The 21,602-nt window shown below is 33.7% G+C and overlaps 1 protein-coding gene across 2 annotated transcripts in view; it reads left to right on the top strand.

The window, feature by feature from the left end:
• Positions 1-19,639, top strand: part of LOC143079002 (multidrug and toxin extrusion protein 2-like) — a 58,105-nt gene extending 38,466 nt beyond the window's left edge. Inside the window, exons 14-19 of one of the 2 annotated variants that reach the window (XM_076254100.1) lie at positions 1,029-1,104; positions 2,860-2,929; positions 4,330-4,462; positions 17,063-17,157; positions 17,744-17,792; positions 19,175-19,639. In XM_076254100.1, the coding sequence (XP_076110215.1) occupies positions 1,029-1,104; positions 2,860-2,929; positions 4,330-4,462; positions 17,063-17,157; positions 17,744-17,792; positions 19,175-19,467 (716 nt within the window). In that variant the 3' untranslated portion in view covers positions 19,468-19,639. The remainder of the gene's footprint in view (positions 1-1,028; positions 1,105-2,859; positions 2,930-4,329; positions 4,463-17,062; positions 17,158-17,743; positions 17,793-19,174) is intronic. The other variant, XM_076254101.1, reaches the window with a different exon arrangement.
• Positions 19,640-21,602: the final 1,963 nt, after the last annotated feature.

Below are 21,602 nucleotides of genomic sequence, written 5' to 3'. Positions count from 1 at the left end.
TCGGTTTTTAAAGTTATTGTTGTCTGTAATTTTACATAAAAGTTCATTTAAAACATTTTTGTAAAAGTGTAAATCATATAACATTCCAAAATTATATTCCGTTATAATAGTGCACGTTAATGACAAAGCAGCATATATGATGACCTATTTGCAACGAGAACATAATGTATTGTTTTATTCTGTAAAATTTCTCCTTCTTTGGGTTTTTTTAAAGCATTTTTGCAATGTCAGTTTGTCATGAGTTTAAATATCCTTTTTGGTACCTTTTATTTACATATGTCAGTACCTCATATCATGACTTCCATTTAAAAATGGACAATGTGGTTCGATTTAGAACTATTCGACAAAATGGATAGCTCTATAGTAATTCAATTAGTGCCTTTACATAAATACGATTTTCCAAAGATTTCATTATCTTGATTTGGGGTTACTTTTTCAAGAAAAGCTATTTAACCAAGGATACTAAAGGATTACAGTCATCCCTTTGAAAATGTTGGTTGACAGTTATAGAAAAACTTGTTCACAGATGACCATAGATAGGTTCCAATTGATCCCACAATGAGTCCTCTTTTTCCCGATTAAGACTTATCACCTAATTCAATTTTTTACTTAAAATGAAGCACATTTTAGGTGCCATTAGCATGATTAGGGTAGCAATTATTGCTTACACTGGTGGAGCTCCAAATATTGCCTAATATTTTAAAAGGATCGTATTACTCAGTCTCCAGTCCTTTATGTAATGTGTTTGGAGATATTTTTTGCGTATCTTTTAGTTGTTTTGAACTTTTTCATGGCGTAGTCATTGTCTTCACTTAACTGCTTTGAATTCCCCGTGGTATAGAATGCATCTCTTCCATTTGTGATAAAAAATAGTTGTATCAGTACTAACAACTGAGTTTGCAATCAGCTGGAACACTCAAACCCCTGCAAATGTTAATTCAGGTAGGACACAAAACACATCAAGTATTATTCCTTCTAATATGATAACATTATTTTGTGCATTCTAATTTAATCAATTGTTGTTTTAGGCCTGAGTTCTTTGTTTACTAGTACATTTTATCTTTCGATGAAAGACATTGCACCAAAAGCATATACAAGTGATAGGTAAGATAATCTGTTATAAGTAAACTTGTTAGCTTGAATCGAACAATTCGCCGTTTCAGAATCTAAAGCACCATTTCATTGTTCGTACCCCAAAATGAAAATAACGTTACGTCATTGGTTAAATTTCCATTGTTTATGACATTTTCAACCAATCAGGACGTTTTAGTGCACACTTTTGAAAATATTACACAGGATGCATTAGATGCTGAAACGGCGAATTGACATCACAAAAGCATAAAAAAAACCACAATCGACATAACTTAAGTAACTGACGTATATATATTATTTTTGAAATGTGTAGTTACTTTTTGTATAAAAGAAGTGGCTTATTATACCCCCGCTTTAAAAAAGGGGGGGGTATACTGTTTTACCTCTGTCTGTCCGTCCATCAGTCCGTCAGTCCGTCAGTCCGTCAGTCCGTCAGTCAGTCCGTCCCATGAAACTTTCGTCACATTTTTCTCAGGAACTACACTTCCACCCTTTCTGTAATTTGGTATCAACATTTATATATGTCAGCCATACCGTGTGATGCGTTTTCAGATTCATCACTTGACAACTTCCTGTTTACCGAACACTTGTCTGATTTTACACATGATAGCCAAGTTGAAAATTTTCGTCACATTTTTCTCAGGAACTACAATACAAGGATTTCTGAAATTTGGTTTCAGGATTTATATAAGTCAGCTATACCGTGTGATGCGTTTTCAGATTCATCACTCGACAACTTCCTGTTTACCGAACACTTGTATGAATTTACACATGATAGCCAAGTTGAAAATTTTCGTCACATTTTTCTCAGGAACTACAATACAAGGATTTCTGAAATTTGGTTTCAGGATTTATATAAGTCAGCGATACCGTGTGATGCGTTTCCAGATTCATCACTCGACAACTTCCTGTTTACCGAACACTTGTATGATTTTACACATGATAACCAAGTTAAAAATTTTCGTCACATTTTTCTCAGGAACTACAATACAAGGATTTCTGAAATTTGGTTTCAGGATTTATATAAGTCAGCTATACCGTGTGATGCGTTTTCAGATTCATCACTCGACAACTTCCTGTTTACCGAACACTTGCATATTTTTACACTATTAATATTATCCACTTGCGGCGGGGGTATCATCAGTGAGCAGTAGCTCGCAGTTTCACTTGTTTGTTTATACTATTTACGTAAACAGAGATGTGCACTGATTGAAAATATACTCATCCTAGATACAAGGAATGAAATTTTGAATTAACGCTAGACGCACGTTTCGTCGACTACAGACTCATCAGTGACGTTCTAATAAAAAAGAGTTAAAAGGCCAAATAAAACATCGAGCATCAAAAATTCCTATAACTTTTGCCAAATACAGCTAAATTAACCTATACCTGAGGTAGAAAGGCCTAAGTATTTCAAAAATTCAAAGTTTTGTAAACAGTAAATTTATAATTATGACCATATCAATGATAATTCAGGTCAACACAGAAGTGCTGAAATTTGAGTCGGGAAAATGTACTATTTATGTAATTCTACAAACCAAACATGATTTATTTATTCTTTGCTAAAGCTTTAAACTAGCTTCCAGTAATTCCGATACAAAACGCAGGTTGACAATGTTTTTCCAGTGGATATAATTGATCACTAACACCCCTCAGATTTGTGTTCTTCAATGAATCAAGGGTAAAAAAAATATAACCCTCGTATTAACCGATTAAAATCTGTCATATTGACATGAAGTTTAATAAAAACAAATGTTTGTATTGTAGCGAAATCTTACACTGGACTTCAAAAGTGATGCCGCTGATAGCTATATTTAGTTTATTCGATAATACAATGGTAAATATTTCACCGTAAACATCAATATTATAAAGTTAATACCGTCACAATAACACAGAATCGGTATAAAAGAAAACAACTCATTTAGGGGCCTTTTATAGATGACAATGCGGTATGGGCTTTGCTCATTGTTGGCGGCCATACGGTGACCTATAGTTATTAAATTATATGTCATTTGGTTTCTTGTGGAGAGTTGTCTCATTGGCAATCATACAACATCTTCTGTAAGGTAGCACAATACAAAGCTTTTTCATCCACAATCAGACATCTTTATACTGATGTAATTCCACTCATCTTTCTTTAAATTTTATAAATGAGGTACCAAAAGAAAGAAGAAGGATTAATCTTTCAAATTGTGATAATTTCATTATGACATAATTATTACATAATTAATTGTTATGTAATTAGTTGCCATATTGTGATGTCCATACTTAAATGAATTTAGCTTCTTTGTTATTCATAGCATCTAAAAATATTTTATAGATTCTTGCACAACACAGTTTGACCTCCAAAACTGTGTCTCAGATTTTTCCTATTGTATGTCATTCTCTCATAAATCTTCAATGAAGTTTGCAACATCAATTCATAAGAGACCACAAAATTCAATTGGGTATAAAATTTGTTCTATTGATGTTTTTGGAAATCTGAGACACAGTTTTGGAGGTCAAGCTGTGTTGTACAAGAATCTATAAAATATTTTGGGATGCTATGACGAACAAAGATGCTAAATTCATTCAAGTGTGGACATCACAATATAACAACTAATTACATAATAATTAATTATGTAATAATTATGTCATAATGAAATTATCACTATTTGAAAGATTAATCTTTCTTTTTTTCTTTTGGTACCTCATTTATAAAATATTAAGAAGGATGAAATGAATTATATCAGTTTAAAGTTGTCTGATTGGGAGTGAAAAAATCTTTGTATTGTGCTACCTTAACACACACATACTATAAAAAAAAATGTTTCTTATCGTAGTAAACGATATTCCTACGACACGACTTCATACTACCAATTACATGAGGGTACCTATATTGTTTTCTTTTTCGGTAACTACGAGCATGATTAAGTTCAGCATTAAATTGTCTAAATCAGCAGCGAACAAGTAAAAAGTAACTATCTCATATTAGTATTTAAAACGAAATGTGAGAAAATGAATCCTATTCAAATAAACTTTTCATTGGTGTAGATGTCTCTTTATTTTATGTCCACGGATGAGTAATTACATAGGAGCATTATGAGCTTAAAGCCTTTATATCCGAAACAGACCTAAATAGACCAAACAAATTCACCAAAAGTCCAATGATGAAAAACAACACGTTTAAAAAAAAAACTATCACATTATTTCATTATTTTTTGGGCTTTTGAATCAAGTGAAACATCATCTTTGCAGATGGTTTTGAATGGTATTTTACGAGGCACAGGCCATCAGAAGTACGGAGGCATTGTAACGGTTATAGCACATTATATTATAGGAATACCGCTCCTGATAGTGTTCGTACTGTATACCAATTTGAAGATAGCAGGTACAATTAGTAGTTAAAATACTAGCATATTATGTATATGCAAGCTACCTATTTTTAGTTTTCACGCGTGCGAAAGGATATAGTTTAACTCGGAGTATGAGCAAAACTATTTCGGCTCAAAATCGGAAACTATCGTTCACTCACAGACTTTTAAATTGAAACTTGCTGGTTCCTTGCATAGCTAGCAGGTTTAACAGGTAAAATGTAAGACTCATAGTAGACACAAATGGTGTTTCGGTCCAGGACAGCCATTATTTCAAAACCTCAACAAGAAGAATGCCAAATGTTGAGTAGTATATGATTATCCTTCGTGAGCTACTGAAGTTACCTCCATTTTTCTGTGGTGTTCGTTGTTCAGTCATTAGGGATTGTTTTTTTTTTTGTTTTGTGTACTGTCGTTTGTGTGCTTGTCGTTTTCTTTTTTGCCACAGCGCAGTCATTTTATTTTCGACCCATGAGTTTCATTGCCCCTGTGTCTTTTGACTTTTTTTTAGATATTTTACATATTATTTTATAGAAATATTTATTGGCATCGGCTTGTAAACTACAATAACATCATTCAATAAATCATTCATTTTTTTTTAAGAAAATAAAAAACACAACATGAAAACAATCACAATAGAAGCCATGAATTTCCTATAGATTTCCACTGCTTAAACAAATCAAAAAAAATCTCATTAATTCATAGTAAAATGTTTTGGTCTGTCCGTCAGTCCGTCTGTCCGGTGGTCCTGTTCATGTCAACACAACTTTTACGAAACCACCGAAAAGATTTTCACGAATCTCTGAAAATTTTCAAGGGATACTATGCACTGGTGCAGGACAGAAGAGATGAATATATCCAAATTGAGATTTTTCAATTCTATGTAGCAACATTTAAACAGAGTCTGCCTATAGGTTATTTATCCAAATTAATACGACACTTCAGGGCTTGCATTTCTCATCATAATTTGCTTGATAGATATTTGCTTCTCACAAGCCAGTTATCAGTGATAGGATAAGGAATTGTTTCATTGGCAATAATACCACAGTCTCCTATTTTGTATCAACCAATAGTTCCAATAGGTGAAGTTGAATTAATCACTTTGAAAACTTTACGGACACCATCACAAATTGGTAATCCGATTTTGAATATTCGTCGTTTCACAGATGATGACCTTAATGTTTAATTAAAGTTTTCGTAATCACAATCCCTCTTGTATTTCCAAATTGTGACCTACCGAATTAGACTTCGGATTTGTACTTAGATGAGCATCACAACGGGTTTCACATCTAATGTCGACAAGATAATTATAACAACCTACAACGGGTGTCACATCTAATATCGACAAGATAATTATAACAACCTACAACGGGTGTCACATCTAATGTCGACAAGATAATTATAACAACCTGCAACGGGTATCACATCTAATGTCGACAAGATAATTATAACAACCTACAACGGGTGTCACATCTAATGTCGACAAGATAATTATAACAACCTACAACGGGTGTCACATCTAATGTCGACAAGATAATTATAACAACCTGCAACGGGTATCACATCTAATGTCGACAAGATAATTAGAACAACCTACAACGGGTGTCACATCTAATGTCGACAAGATAATTATAACAACCTACAACAGGTGTCACATCTAATGTCGACAAGATAATTATAACAACCTACAACGGGTGTCACATCTAATGTCGACAAGATAATTATAACAACCTACAACGGGTGTCACATCTAATGTCGACAAGATAATTATAACAACCTGCAACGGGTATCACATCTAATGTCGACAAGATAATTGTAACAACCTACAACGGGTGTCACATCTAATGTCGACAAGATAATTATAACAACCTACAACGGGTGTCACATCTAATGTCGACAAGATAATTATAACAACCTGCAACGGGTATCACATCTAATGTCGACAAGATAATTATAACAACCTACAACGGGTGTGTTACGGCCAGAAATCGCCTTTAAATTGTAGCCAACAAAAGACACAAACCAATAGTAAAATTTAACAATATTTAATATACAAAAGTTTACAAAAGGTATTACACAAATATTACTGTTAACTTAACTGTCAAAATATGAGTCCAATCTGTTATCTTTATCTGTATCCGGAAATCTTTCGGAATCCAATTTGAATATTACGTTCACTACTAATGTCACAATCCAGTATGATGTTGTTTGTAGAATAAAAGTGTCAATCCAAATGCTGTGAATACTAATGTCTATCAATGTCTATGTCCAAGTTTAATTATGAGAGTTTAACTTTAGTTTCTGTATATATAGTGTTGTCATGGAAAATTCTAGAACACTCTATAATGGAACATTGTGGAAAATCCTGGAAAGTTACAACGGAAGTTTCTGGAATAACGTAGAAGTTTAAATTACGCATCTTTTATAAGGATCATTCTAGAAAGTTCCAATCATTCTGTGATTGTTCCAGTGATTCCTAAACTGCACAGTTATAAGATTATTTGGTAAACAACTATCAGGCCATACAACACAAATTAGGCCAACATAAATAAACATAATAATTACAATATCATAACACCTCCCCCCTTAAAAGAAGTTTTAGTGTAACAAAAACTTATCATGAATAATATGAACAAAAATACATAATATATACAAAGTGATTTAATAAGCTCTAGATAAAGCATCAGCTATTACATTATCTTTACCCTTAATATGTTTTACAATTACATCATATTCCTGTAACAATAAACTCCACCTAGTCAACCTCTGATTCTTGTTTCTCATTTTATGCATGAAGGTGAGAGGATTATGATCAGTATAAACAAGAATAGGATATACAGTGGGATTCAAATATACATCAAAATGTTGAAGTGCTGACAACATTGCAAAACACTCTTTTTCAATAGTTGAATAATTTTTCTGATGTTTATCTAATTTCTTAGAAAAATATGATATAGGTTTTTCAACATTATCATCTGTCTCTTGATATAAAACAGCTCCTATTCCTACATCGCTTGCATCAACGGCAAGTTTAAATTGTTTTTCAAAGTCCGGAGTAATCAGAACTGGACTATTAATTAAAAGTGATTTGCTATTTTCAAAAGCTTTTTGACAATTTTCACTCCAGATAAATTTAGAATCTTTTCGTAAAAGATGAGTCAATGGTTGAACAACAGTAGCAAAATTTGAACAGAATTTCCTGTAAAATCCTATCATGCCTAAATATCTCATAAGTTGTTTTCTATTTGTAGGAGGTGGAAATTTGGAAATAGCTTCCACTTTAGCCGTAATAGGTTTTACTTGACCTTGGCCAACTGTATGCCCTAAATAATCAACAGTGGCCTGACAAAATTCACTTTTACCAAGATTAACAGTCAAATTTGAATGTGACAATCTATCAAAAGTATCATACAAATGTGTTAAATGCTGTTCCCAGCTATCACTACATACAATAAGATCATCAATATAAGCATAACAACAGTCTAAATCTTTTATAACATTATTGATCATTCTTTGAAATGTAGCTGGAGCCCTTTTCATGCCAAATGGCATTACAGTATATTGAAATAAGCCATCTGGTGTAACAAAAGCTGATATTTCACGAGCTCTCTGTGTCAATGGAACTTGCCAATAACCTTTCAATAAATCAAATTTGCTCACAAATTTTGCTTGACCAATATTGTCAATACAATCGTCTATCCTTGGAATCGGATAGGAATCAGATTTTGAGACTGAATTTACTTTTCTGAAATCAGTCACGAAACGAAAAGTTTTATCTGGTTTTGGCACAAGGAGACAAGGAGAGCTCCATTCACTGTTACTCGGCTCAATAATATCATTGTCAAGCATATATTTAATTTCTTTTCTCATAACTTCAAGTTTGAGTGGATTGAGCCTGTAAGGATGTTGCTTAATTGGACAAGCATCTCCGACATCAACATCATGACAAACAGCAGTGGTTTTGTTTGGCACATCTGGAAAAAGATTTTTAAAAGAAAATACCAAAGTTTTTATTTCTTCTCTACGATCAAAAGACAGATGTGCAAGTTTTGAATCTAAATTTGACAAATTTCTGAATTTTTCAATCTAACTGTCTCTTCCATAGTTTTACAACTAAAAATTGGTTCAATTACATCTGGTTTGTCATGATTGTTCTCAAATTTAACCATGCCTAAAGTGGCAACTGGTTTACTATCACATAGAACATTAGTACGCTCAAAATATGGTTTTAACATATTAATATGACACACTCTGTTTTGTTTACGCCGACCTGGAGTTTTTACAATATAATTCAAATCATTGATTTTACTCTCTATTGTATAAGGACCACAATATTTAGCCTGTAAAGGATGTCCAGGGACTGGCAAAAATACAAGTACCCTATCACCAGGCTCAAAAACTCTGTCCCTGACATCTTTATCATACCATATTTTCATCTTGTTCTGTACATTTTTTAAGTTTTTCTGAGCAATTTGACAAGCAGTATACAATTTTTCTTTAAATCTAGATACATAGTCTAAAAGATTCAAGTCAGTATGTTCAGTTAGCCATTTTTCCTTAATCAATTTTAACGGTCCCCTTACAGTATGGCCAAATACCAATTCAAAGGGACTAAATCCAAGGGATTCTTGAACAGCCTCTCGAACTGCAAAAAGTAGAAAGTGAACTCCATCATCCCAGTCTCTGTCAAATTGAAGACAAAAAGTTCTAATCATGTTCTTCAAGGTTTGATGAAAACGTTCTAAGGCACCTTGAGATTCTGGATGGTACGCACTTGATCTATACTGAGCAATCCCTAACTGGTACACGACTTGCTGAAATAGACCTGACATGAAATTTGATCCCTGGTCGGACTGTATAGACTTAGGAAGTCCTACTAACGTGAAAAATTTGATAAGAGCTTTGACAATAGTAGGTGTCTTGATATTTCTTAGCGGAATAGCCTCAGGAAAGCGTGTGGATGTACACATGATTGTCAATAAATACGCATTTCCAGTTTTGGTCTTTGGTAAAGGTCCAACGCAGTCAATTAGAACTCTGCTGAAGGGTTCGTCAAAGGCTGGAATAGGCAGAAGTGGTGCTGGTGGTATTTTCTGGTTAGGTTTACCAACAACCTGGCATATATGACATGATTTGCAGTATTCTGCAACATCATTTCTAAGTTTAGGCCAGTAAAAATGCTGCAAGATCTTAAGGCAAGTCTTCCTTATACCTAAGTGTCCAGCCAAGGGGGTGTCATGGGCAAGACCAATAATTTCTTGTCTATAAACTTTAGGCACCACCACTTGGTATAGCACTCTCCATTCCTCCTCTGGGGTAGCATCAGGAGGCCTCCACTTCCTCATTAAAATATTGTCCTGATGGTAATAGCATTCGGCCACTTTGTCTGCTTCCTCCTGTGGTTGAGCCCTCTGGCTGAGCTGAAGAACCTCAGGGTCTTTATGTTGTTCTTCGAGTAAATTATTTCGGTCTAATGAATGGCTGTTTACATCTGGCCATGGCATAATAACATTTTTGTTAACACTAGGTGGTTTTATAATAGCCTTTTCTGAGTTACCAGGATCTTCAATATCAGCTATAAAAGTGTCAGAAAGGTCCATGTAATCAAACTTGTCTTCTTGCAAATTCTCATTTTGTTGTTTTCTAGCCATCGCCCTAGTAACAACACAAGCTGGATACAATTCAGCATCATCTTCAGGTGATTTAACATCCACCACCGGTTCACTGGTAACAATTGGTTCAGCAACCACTTTGTTCCTAGCTAGATCATTTCCTAGCAATAAGGTAACACCCTCAACAGGGAGATTAGGACGAACACCTACAACAACTGGTCCAGTTATCAAATCTGACTTCAGATAAATACGATGGAGAGGAACATCTATACAACCTAACTCTACACCTTGTAACAAAACGGAGGCACCAACAGAAGTATTCTCGGACAAAGGCAACACACCTTCTAACAATAAAGTCTGAGAAGCTCCAGTGTCCCGTGAAATCTTAATAGGCTGAAGAGTGGTATCATCAACAATAGAAACAAACCCATCAGACATAAAGGGTTTGTATTCCTCCATGTAATCACAAAAACTGGACTTAAAAACCTGACGCGCAGGGCATTCCAATGTACTGGTAATATAAGGTGTCGTACAAGCACTGGTCTTCGGCTTATTATCTCGTTCATTCTTCTTCTGGAGTCTAAAACAATCAGCCATCAGGTGACCAATCTTCTTACAATAAGCACAAGTCAGTGACTTCTTCTCAAAAGTATCAAATTTTGGACTAGACATATTATAACTGGACTGACTCTTATTCTGTGGAACAGGCTTACTATCAGTATGCTCAGTGCTTTGATTTTTGTAATTTCCACTGGAAGTATTAACATTTTGACCCTTGAAACTTCTTTTATGTGAAAGAGTATAATTATCTGAAATAACAGCTGCATCATGTATTGACTCAACAGTTTTGTCGTCTAAATGTGTTTTTAAGTCTAAATGAACACATTGTTTGAACTCTTCTAATAACATCAATTGTCTTAGGTTATCAAAATTGTTATCTGTTTTCTTTGACGTAAGCCATTTATCAAATAGATCTTCTTTTTCCCGAGCAAATTCCACATATGTTTGTGAATCAAACTTTTTATAAGATCTAAATTTCTGTCTATATGCTTCTGGTACTAGTTCATAAGCTTTCAAAACCTCCTGTTTTACCATATCATAATCAGAACTTTTTTCTGATGGAAGTGCGGAATAAATTTCAGCGGCCTTACCCTCAAAAACACTTTGCAGCATCGTAGTCCAATATGGCTTTGGCCAATTCAAATTATGAGCAATTTTTTCAAACTGTGGAAAATATTTATCGACTGTTTTTTCACAAAATCTGGGAACCAAACGTATATTTTTTGCTGCATCAAAATATTCTGATTTCGGCTGGACTTTAGTGTTGCTTTCTTCCTTGACCATTTCAATTTTCATTTTCTCCATCTCTAGCCTTTCTTTCATTTCAAGTTCTTTTAACTTCATTTCAAGTTCTTTTAATTTAAATTCATCTTCTTTTTCCTTTTTATCCATTTCCAATCTTTCCTTCATTTCAAGTTCTTTTACTTTTATTTTCTCCATCTCCTTCATTTCCAGTTCTTTTAATTTAAGTTCATGTTCTAATTCAAGCTGTTTTAATTTAAAGGCATCTACATTTTCGACCTTAAGTTCAAGAGCCTCTTCACCTAAAATTTCTGCGTCAACTAATTTGTCTATAACCAAATTTTTTATAATTTGTTTTCTCATAGATACTTTAAAATTTAATTTCAGATGTTTAGCAAGCAACACTAATTCCTCTTTCTTTAAATTATCAAACCCCTCCAGGTCTGGCGTTTTCAAAAATTTACCGGCATCAAATGCCATTTTGTAGAATTTTGTTGGCTAGTTATAATAAAAATTACTAAACAAATTTTGAATAAGACAATTCAGTATCCCGGACGAGCCCCCAATTTCTGTTACGGCCAGAAATCGCTTTAAATTGTAGCCAACAAAAGACACAAACCAATAGTAAAATTTAACAATATTTAATATACAAAAGTTTACAAAAGGTATTACACAAATATTACTGTTAACTTAACTGTCAAAATATGAGTCCAATCTGTTATCTTTATCTGTATCCGGAAATCTTTCGGAATCCAATTTGAATATTACGTTCACTACTAACGTCACAATCCAGTATGATGTTGTTTGTAGAATAAAAGTGTCAATCCAAATGCTGTGAATACTAATGTCTATCAATGTCTATGTCCAAGTTTAATTATGAGAGTTTAACTTTAGTTTCTGTATATATAGTGTTGTCATGGAAAATTCTAGAACACTCTATAATGGAACATTGTGGAAAATCCTGGAAAGTTACAACGGAAGTTTCTGGAATAACGTAGAAGTTTAAATTACGCATCTTTTATAAGGATCATTCTAGAAAGTTCCAATCATTCTGTGATTGTTCCAGTGATTCCTAAACTGCACAGTTATAAGATTATTTGGTAAACAACTATCAGGCCATACAACACAAATTAGGCCAACATAAATAAACATAATAATTACAATATCATAATAGGTGTCACATCCAATGTCGACAAGATAATTATAACAACCTACAACGGGTGTCACATCTAATGTCGACAAGATAATTATAACAACCTGCAACGGGTATCACATCTAATGTCGACAAGATAATTATAACAACCTACAACAGGTGTCGCATCTAATGTCGACAAGATAATTATAACAACCTACAACGGGTGTCACATCTAATGTCGACAAGATAATTATAACAACCTACAACGGGTTTCACATCTAATGTCGATAAGATAATTATAACAACCTACAACGGGTGTCACATCTAATGTCGACAAGATAATTATAACAACCTGCAACGGGTGTCACATCTAATGTCGACAAGATAATTATAACAACCTACAACGGGTGTCACATCTAATGTCGTCAAGATAATTATAACAACCTACAACGGGTGTCACATCTAATGTCGACAAGATAATTATAACAACCTGCAACGGGTATCACATCTAATGTCGACAAGATAATTATAACAACCTACAACGGGTGTCACATCTAATGTCGACAAGATAATTATAACAACCTACAACGGGTATCAAATCTAATGTCGACAAGATAATTATAACAACCTACAACAGGTGTCACATCTAATGTCGACAAGATAATTATAACAACCTACAACGGGTGTCACATCTAATGTCGACAAGATAATTATAACAACCTACAACGGGTGTCACATCTAATGTCGACAAGATAATTATAACAACCTACAACGGGTGTCACATCTAATGTCGACAAGATAATTATAACAACCTACAACGGGTTTCACATCTAATGTCGACAAGATAATTATAACAACCTGCAACGGGTATCACATCTAATGTCGACAAGATAATTATAACAACCTACAACGGGTGTCACATCTAATGTCGACAAGATAATTATAACAACCTACAACGGGTATCACATCTAATGTCGACAAGATAATTATAACAACCTACAACAGGTGTCACATCTAATGTCGACAAGATAATTATAACAACCTACAACAGGTGTCACATCTAATGTCGACAAGATAATTATAACAACCTACAACGGGTGTCACATCTAATGTCGACAAGATAATTATAACAACCTACAACGGGTGTCACATCTAATGTCGACAAGATAATTATAACAACCTACAACGGGTGTCACATCCAGGGGCGTAGCTACCTAAGGCTCGACTAGGCACGTGCCTATACATAAATTTGCCGATTATACCCCCTTTAGAAAAAAAATATTAAAAAATTATTATTATTTATACATGACCCACCCGTATTCGAATCCCGATACGAGTATCCTGGTTAAGTACGATAACTCGTGCATAGGTAAACAAAATTTCAACATTGATACATCTAATGTCGACAAGATAATTATAACAACCTGCAACGGGTGTCACATCTAATGTCGACAAGATAATTATAACAACCTACAACGGGTGTCACATCTAATGTCGACAATATAATTATAACAACCTGCCAGGTACATGATCTCATTTCTCTTCCGTAGCAGAGCAACACAACGGGTGTCACATCTAATGTCGACAAGATAATTATAACAACCTACAACGGGTGTCACATCTAATGTCGACAAGATAATTATAACAACCTACAACGGGTGTCACATCTAATGTCGACAAGATAATTATAACAACCTACAACGGGTGTCACATCTAATGTCGACAAGATAATTATAACAACCTGCCAGGTACATGATCTCCTTTCTCTTCCGTAGCAGAGCAACACAACGGGTGTCACATCTAATGTCGACAAGATAATTATAACAACCTGCCAGGTACATGTCCTCCTTTCCCTTCCGTAGTAGAGCAACACAACGGGTGTCACATCTAATGTCGACAAGATAATTATAACAACCTGCCAGGTACATGACATCTAATGTCGACAAGATCATTATAACAACCTACCAGGTACATGATCTCCTTTCTCTTCCGTAGCAGAGCAACACAACGGGTGTCACATCTAATGTCGACAAGATAATTATAACAACCTGCCAGGTACATGTCCTCCTTTCCCTTCCGTAGTAGAGCAACACAACGGGTGTCACATCTAATGTCGACAAGATAATTATAACAACCTGCCAGGTACATGACATCTAATGTCGACAAGATCATTATAACAACCTGTTGTTGCCTTTATATATAACAACCTGCCAGGTACATGTCCTCCTTTCCCTTCCGTAGTAGAGCAACACAACGGGTGTCACATCTAATGTCGACAAGATAATTATAACAACCTGCCAGGTACATGATCTCCTTTCTCTTCCGTAGCAGAGCAACACAACGGGTGTCACATCTAATGTCGACAAGATAATTATAACAACCTGCCAGGTACATGACATCTAATGTCGACAAGATAATTATAACAACCTGCCAGGTACATGTCCTCCTTTCTCTTCCGTAGCAGAGCAACACAACGGGTGTCACATCTAATATCGACAAGATAATTATAACAACCTGCCAGGTACATGTCCTCCTTTCCCTTCTGTAGCAGAGCAACGCAACGGGTGTCACATCTGATGTCGACAAGATAATTACTTGTCAAATGTGTTGACGTCTTTTCTATTATATTTATGTGTTATGGACACAAAAATTAATCACCGCCGTCATTTATTAGATTTAATTTTGGTCAACATAATCTGTACGATAATTTACGTTTGAAGTTGGATTCATAACAAACTGCACATATATATATATATTATAGTTAATTGCTATTAATAAGTATTGCAATATGCATTGTGTTTAACTGCAATATCAGTATTTAGTTCTATTTTAATCTTTAATCAATCCTAATTCTATCTTACTTTTGAGATATAGTTTTTCATATGTTCAAATGTGACGTAATTTTTAATGCCTTTTTACCATCGTATGTGACGTAATTTTTAATGCCTTTTCACCATGGTATGTGACGTCATTTTCATAATTTACTGCGTTGAGGCCTGGACTGAATCGGGTGTGTCTATTCTGTGTTGGTCATTCATTATGTATTCGTGTTTGTTTTATGTAATGAGTTAATACTTCAGTTTCATTATGTATATCTGTTATATTCATTTGTTAAAATTTACTGTTTGCAATAGCATTAATTGTTCTAAATAATAAGGATGTTCTTATCCCATGCATAAAAACTTAGCCGTATTTGACACAACCTTTTTCAACTTTTGATCTTCAGTGCTGTACAACTTTGTACTTTTTTTCGCTTTCGATCTTTTATATCTGGACGTCACTGGTGAGTCTTGTGTGGACGAGGCGCGTTTTTGGCGTATTAAATTTTAAACCTGATGCTTTTTGTTATTCATTAATCATGTGTTTCTTTGTCTAATATGTTTTCCTATTTATTTGTATTATAGTCCTGTAATATTATGTTGTCATTTCTATGTTATATTTAACATGGCCATTAAAGTGCGAGGTTTGGCATGTCACAAAACCAGGTTCAACCCACCATTTTTTCCTTTAAAAATGTCCTGTACCAAGTCAGGAATATGGCCATTGTTATATTATAGTTCGTTTTTGTGTGTGTTACAATTTAACGATGCGTCGTTTGTTTTCTCTTATTTTTGAGTGTAAATTGACATTGCGATAAGACGTGTCACGGTACTTGTCTATCCCAAATTCATGTATTTGGTTTTGATGTTATATTTGTTATTCTCGTGGGATTTTGTCTGATGCTTGGTCCGTTTCTGTGTGTGTTAGTTACATTGTAGTGTTGTGTTGTTGTTCTCCTCTTATATTTATGCGTTTCCCTCAGTTTTAGTTTGTTACCCCGATTTTGTTTTTGTCCATGGATTTATGAGTTTGAACAGCGGTATACTATTGTTGCCTTTATATATAACAACCTGCCAGGTACATGATCTCCTTTCCCTTCCGTAGTAGAGCAACACAACGGGTGTCACATCTAATGTCGACAAGATAATCATAACAACCTGCCAGGTACATGACATCTAATGTCGACAAGATAATCATAACAACCTGCCAGGTACATGATCTCCTTTCTCTTCCGTAGCAGAGCAACACAACGGGTGTCACATCTAATGTCGACAAGATAATTATAACAACCTGCCAGGTACATGATCTCCTTTCTCTTCCGTAGTAGAGCAACACAACGGGTGTCACATCTAATGTCGACAAGATAATTATAACAACCTACCAGGTACATGATCTCCTTTCTCTTCCGTAGCAGAGCAACACAACGGGTGTCACATCTAATGTCGACAAGATAATTATAACAACCAGCCAGGTACATGACATCTAATGTCGACAAGATCATTATAACAACCTGCCAGGTACATGACATCTAATGTCGACAAGATCATTATAACAACCTGCCAGGTACATGACATCTAATGTCGACAAGATAATTATAACAACCTCCCAGGTACATGATCTCCTTTCTCTTCCGGAGCACCTAGAGGGTTACCTGAAAAATGCTTCCAGATTCGCGTGATAAAAATATTTTTCAAAAAAATATTGTTTTGAGCTGAGAAAAATCAGTGCAATGTCAAATTTCTATTTAGGTGTATGGTGGGCTTTCTCTATAGTTATTGTAATCATGTGTATATTGTATGCTGCGAAGACATATTCACTTAACTGGGAAAATGAATGTAAAAAGGTATGAAATCTTAGTGCTTTAAAATAAAAACATAAAATATCTTCATCCTGCATGATTTGAGCTACTAGTATAACTGTTTTCTGTATCTATAAATGATTTTTTTGTAAAAATATTTCAAACTGAAAATTTCATTGCGTTCTTTACAATACCACTTTTATCAGAAAGGCATTACAATTCCAAATACAGTTTGTTTCTTTTAAAAATAAAAATGTTTTGACGAAAACATTATTAGTTAAAATTGACAGGGAAAAACACAAAGAGTTAAAAATATTTAAAAGAATATTGATATTTGAATTCACGTCTGTGCATATTATATTTAATAGTAAATTACCACATGTATAATGCTGCATGCTACTTAAGTATTTTCCACATGTGCGTTGTCCTTTTATCATCCATACACGGTATATCTATTTTCATTATATCACATCAATATTTTCAATTGCATGTATTCAATGCTTAATCAGTGGCAGTGAACTAGATATACGATAAAAAATTATATATTACAATGATGCTTGTAAAAAAAGTGTACTGGTTTTTTTTTCAATATATGTTTAAAATTCATAACTGAAAACAATATTTTTTGAAGGCTCAAGAAATGACAGCAGTTAACATAAAAGACCCTACTGATTATGGAGGTTAGTTTGTGAACATATCAAAGTGTTGTGATAGAGTTGAAACAGTTATGCACATGTAGTAGACATTGATTTTCCTCTTATTCAATGTAACACATTTTTGAAATTCGATAGAACTTTAATATGCCAGTTTTTTTTCTGATTTATAACTAAATATGAATAACTATTTGACATAGATAAAACAAATACTAGTCTAATTGGTTCAATGTCGGTTGATTGTGGAAAACATTAAGGTTGAATTATGTGGATTGATATTCATATAGACAATTGTAAAGCTCAAAGTAAGAAAAGTCCATTATTATTAGTTTCATTATATTGAATATTAAAAATAAGATGTGATATGATTTCCAATGAGACAACTGTCCACAAGAGACCAAATTATGACACAGAAATTAACAACTATAGATCATCGTACGGCCTTCAACAATGAGCAAAGCCCATACCGCATAGCCAGCTATAAAAGGCCCCGAAATGACAATGTAAAACAATTCAAACTAAAAAACTAACGGCCTTATTCTTGTACAAAAAATGAACGAAAAACAAATGTGTAGCGCATAAACATCGACAACCACTGAATTACGGGCTCCTGACTGGGGACAGGCACATGAATACATAATGTGGCGGGGTTAAACATGTTAGAGAGATCCCGACCCTCCCCTAACCTGGGACAGTGGTATAACAGTACAACATAAGAACGAACTATAAAAATCAGTTGAAAAAGGCTAAACTCATCAGATGGACAAAAATACTAGTGGACGTGGCTGGGTACTTGTTTATACCATGTAAGAAATATTACAGTTGTCATCTATTTGTTTGATGAGTGTGAACTTTTGATGTTTTTCATTTGCATAGGTTTTTCTGTTTATAATTTTTCCTTGAAGTTCGAAAGTTTTGTTAATTTGCTTTTTGGTATCTTTCTTTTCACTTCAATATTTTCATTGTATCGAATGCTAACATTTCATATGTCTTAGCAACCCTAGAATTAAGTATATACCAAATGTCTTTGTCATTATCAGGTCTTTTCTATAACAAATGAAACTTGGTGGCTGAAATCTTAAATCTTTGACAAAACTTAGGAGAAAATACTACTGAAACATCAAAACAAAAAAGTTGTTAGTTCAGTTTTGCTATAATCAACTTGTTAGCAAATACCATATGCATAAGTCTTTTGCATATGAAGGTTTCTTGTCGTAAAGTTATGAGTGTAATTATCTAAATAAAATAAATATAGATATACGAAAAGACAAATCTAAGAAAGTTATCTAAAACAATATATGATAATCACAACGACTTGATAGATTCTTACAGAATCTCAAAAGAAATATTTTTCTGTAACACGTGCATCATATCAGACACTCACTTAACCTATAAAAAATATATTTCAGGCAATCACAACACATCATTTAGTTATACAGAAGCCAAACCAAGTGATAACGATTATCGTCAGTTGTTTGAACAAAACAAAGGAGAGCCGTCCATACCATTGTATAAATTGATTATATGTCAACGGTGCTTAATATTTGTTTCATTACTACTGATTCTAGTAGCGAGTATTGTTATGAATATGATCTGTAATCATATATATAGAAATACCTCACAATGTAGCAGAAATAATACAATGTATAATATGACTCAATATGCTAATGTTTCTAGTAATGGTATTGTTTGCAAACCTTAACCATCATCACTGCATATGCATATTTATATTTGAGTAAGATTATGAATAATGTATTGGAACATCATATTTAGATTTGTGTAAGATTATGAACAATACATTGGAATATCAGAAGAGACCATATTGTATGTAATTGTATCTTGTTTTGTTTGGCAATATAAATGTGTTCATTGTCTTAGCGTTTTCTTGTGATAATTCTTGCATTTAATGGCATAGCATATTATCCTACAATCTCATTTACAACACAAAGTATATGTACAACACAAAGATAAGTACGATTACTGATTGGGTTATTATCAATAAATGAAGTTTTATGGGTTTTTGATATATTCAAAAAACGTCTCAATAGTCATATAAATTATGTAAAAATAACATTTAACTGCAGTTTACCTTTAATCGGTGCTTGTCAGAGAATACTTACTTTTGTCTAACGGAATATGCAAATATCTCATTTTCGATCGCTCTTTTGTATCGTTAGCTTGTCTAAGGCTCGTGCTTCTAATAACTTCTAATAACTGTATATTTGAACCTTTTCAATATTGAGTCAGTCACTTGTACAATATGTAAATCATTCTTATTTTGACTATTCAGTTTATTATGTCTGTTTTGATCACACATCGTTGTAAATATAACGAAATTTCACGAGACTGTCATACAAGTGAGAGGTTTATCGCTATCAATTCAGGTGCAATCCACCATTTTCTACATTTGAAAATGCCTGTACCAAGACAGGAATATGACAGATGTTGTCCAATCGTTTGATGTGTTTTGTCATTTGAATTTGCCTGTGATTAGGAACTTTCCGATTGAATTTTCCTCGGAGTTCAGTATTTTTGTGATTTTACCTTTTAAAAGAATACTGCATTTTTGGCAGATATAACAAGCTTTTAATTTTGTAAGGGAGTTGTGTTGGATATATTTGAGCTTTTGATTTTGTCATTTGTTTAGGAACTCTCAGTTTTGAATTTTTCTTTGAGTTCGGTATATTAGTTATTTTATTTTCTACATAAAATTTCCTAGTTGCACTCATCTAAAAAAAAAAGTGAAAACAAAACAAAAAAAACATCTTAGTATTGTTAGCTTAACGAACTTTTCATATACGTTTAAAGACCTTCTAAACGACATTTCATTACAACAAATGCAACATACAAAAAACATAAGGTCATGCAGTGTTAAAAATTAGCTAGTGTTCTTACAATATTTGATTTTGATACATTTTATTCATTATGATATGAACAGGATTAAGCAGCAGGCACCACCTTTAAAGGCTACGCCGTCAACATTAATTGTACAAGGTATAAATCATAACTTTGCAAGGAAGATAACTCTGTGAAATCCAGCTGAACGTTCACAATCGTTTGTTGTAGAAATCCGTATATCCATTAAGCAGATACAAACAATATTTAAAAACTATGGAAATGTATTAACTTTATAAGGAGCTAGACCGGCAACGTTGCCATGGTAACTGTCTTTAAGCGGGCAACTCGTTAGTGTTAGACTTAATTACGATGAATTTTATTCGATATAGCATTTGGTATTAAGTTAAATCTCTGATACGATCACTTCTTTAGTACACTTGATTATTGTACAGACCTCTGTTCTCACGGCAATTTGATCTCTGGGTTAATATCCCGATTGTGTATACCGTTGAGAATAAACTGATGAATTCAGGCAATGGGCTAAACGCAAGAAAGAAGACGTACATATTCCTTTTGAATGAATTAAGACTATGAGGTCGTTAATACAAATCAACATTAAGAAAATGAATTAGTCTATCAATACCCATGCTACATCAATTTTAAAAGACCCAAATGTTGCAAAACACTTGTCCTACTTCCATGACAAATGTGTTGGTGTCCACGCAGATAAAGCCCCAAAAACATCTGTTTAGTATGTAAACAAATTACACAAACTGTTTGATTAATGAATTAAGTATGTACAATTTTCTTCAAAACTCATTATATACCAAATCGATACTTATTCAATATGGAATCCTGGATAATGTTCTATGTTTCTTTAGAATTTCTAGCAATGATAAAGAACTTTATCTTCCATCACTGTATTTGATACCTAAACTACATACTTGTCCTTTTAAACAACGTTTAATTGCTGGGTCTTCCAAGTGCTCCACGAAACCT

The sequence above is a fragment of the Mytilus galloprovincialis genome, chromosome 6 (assembly GCF_965363235.1).
Source record: "Mytilus galloprovincialis chromosome 6, xbMytGall1.hap1.1, whole genome shotgun sequence".
NCBI lineage: Eukaryota > Metazoa > Mollusca > Bivalvia > Mytilida > Mytilidae > Mytilus > Mytilus galloprovincialis.
This window is presented reverse-complemented; position numbering and strand designations above follow the sequence as displayed.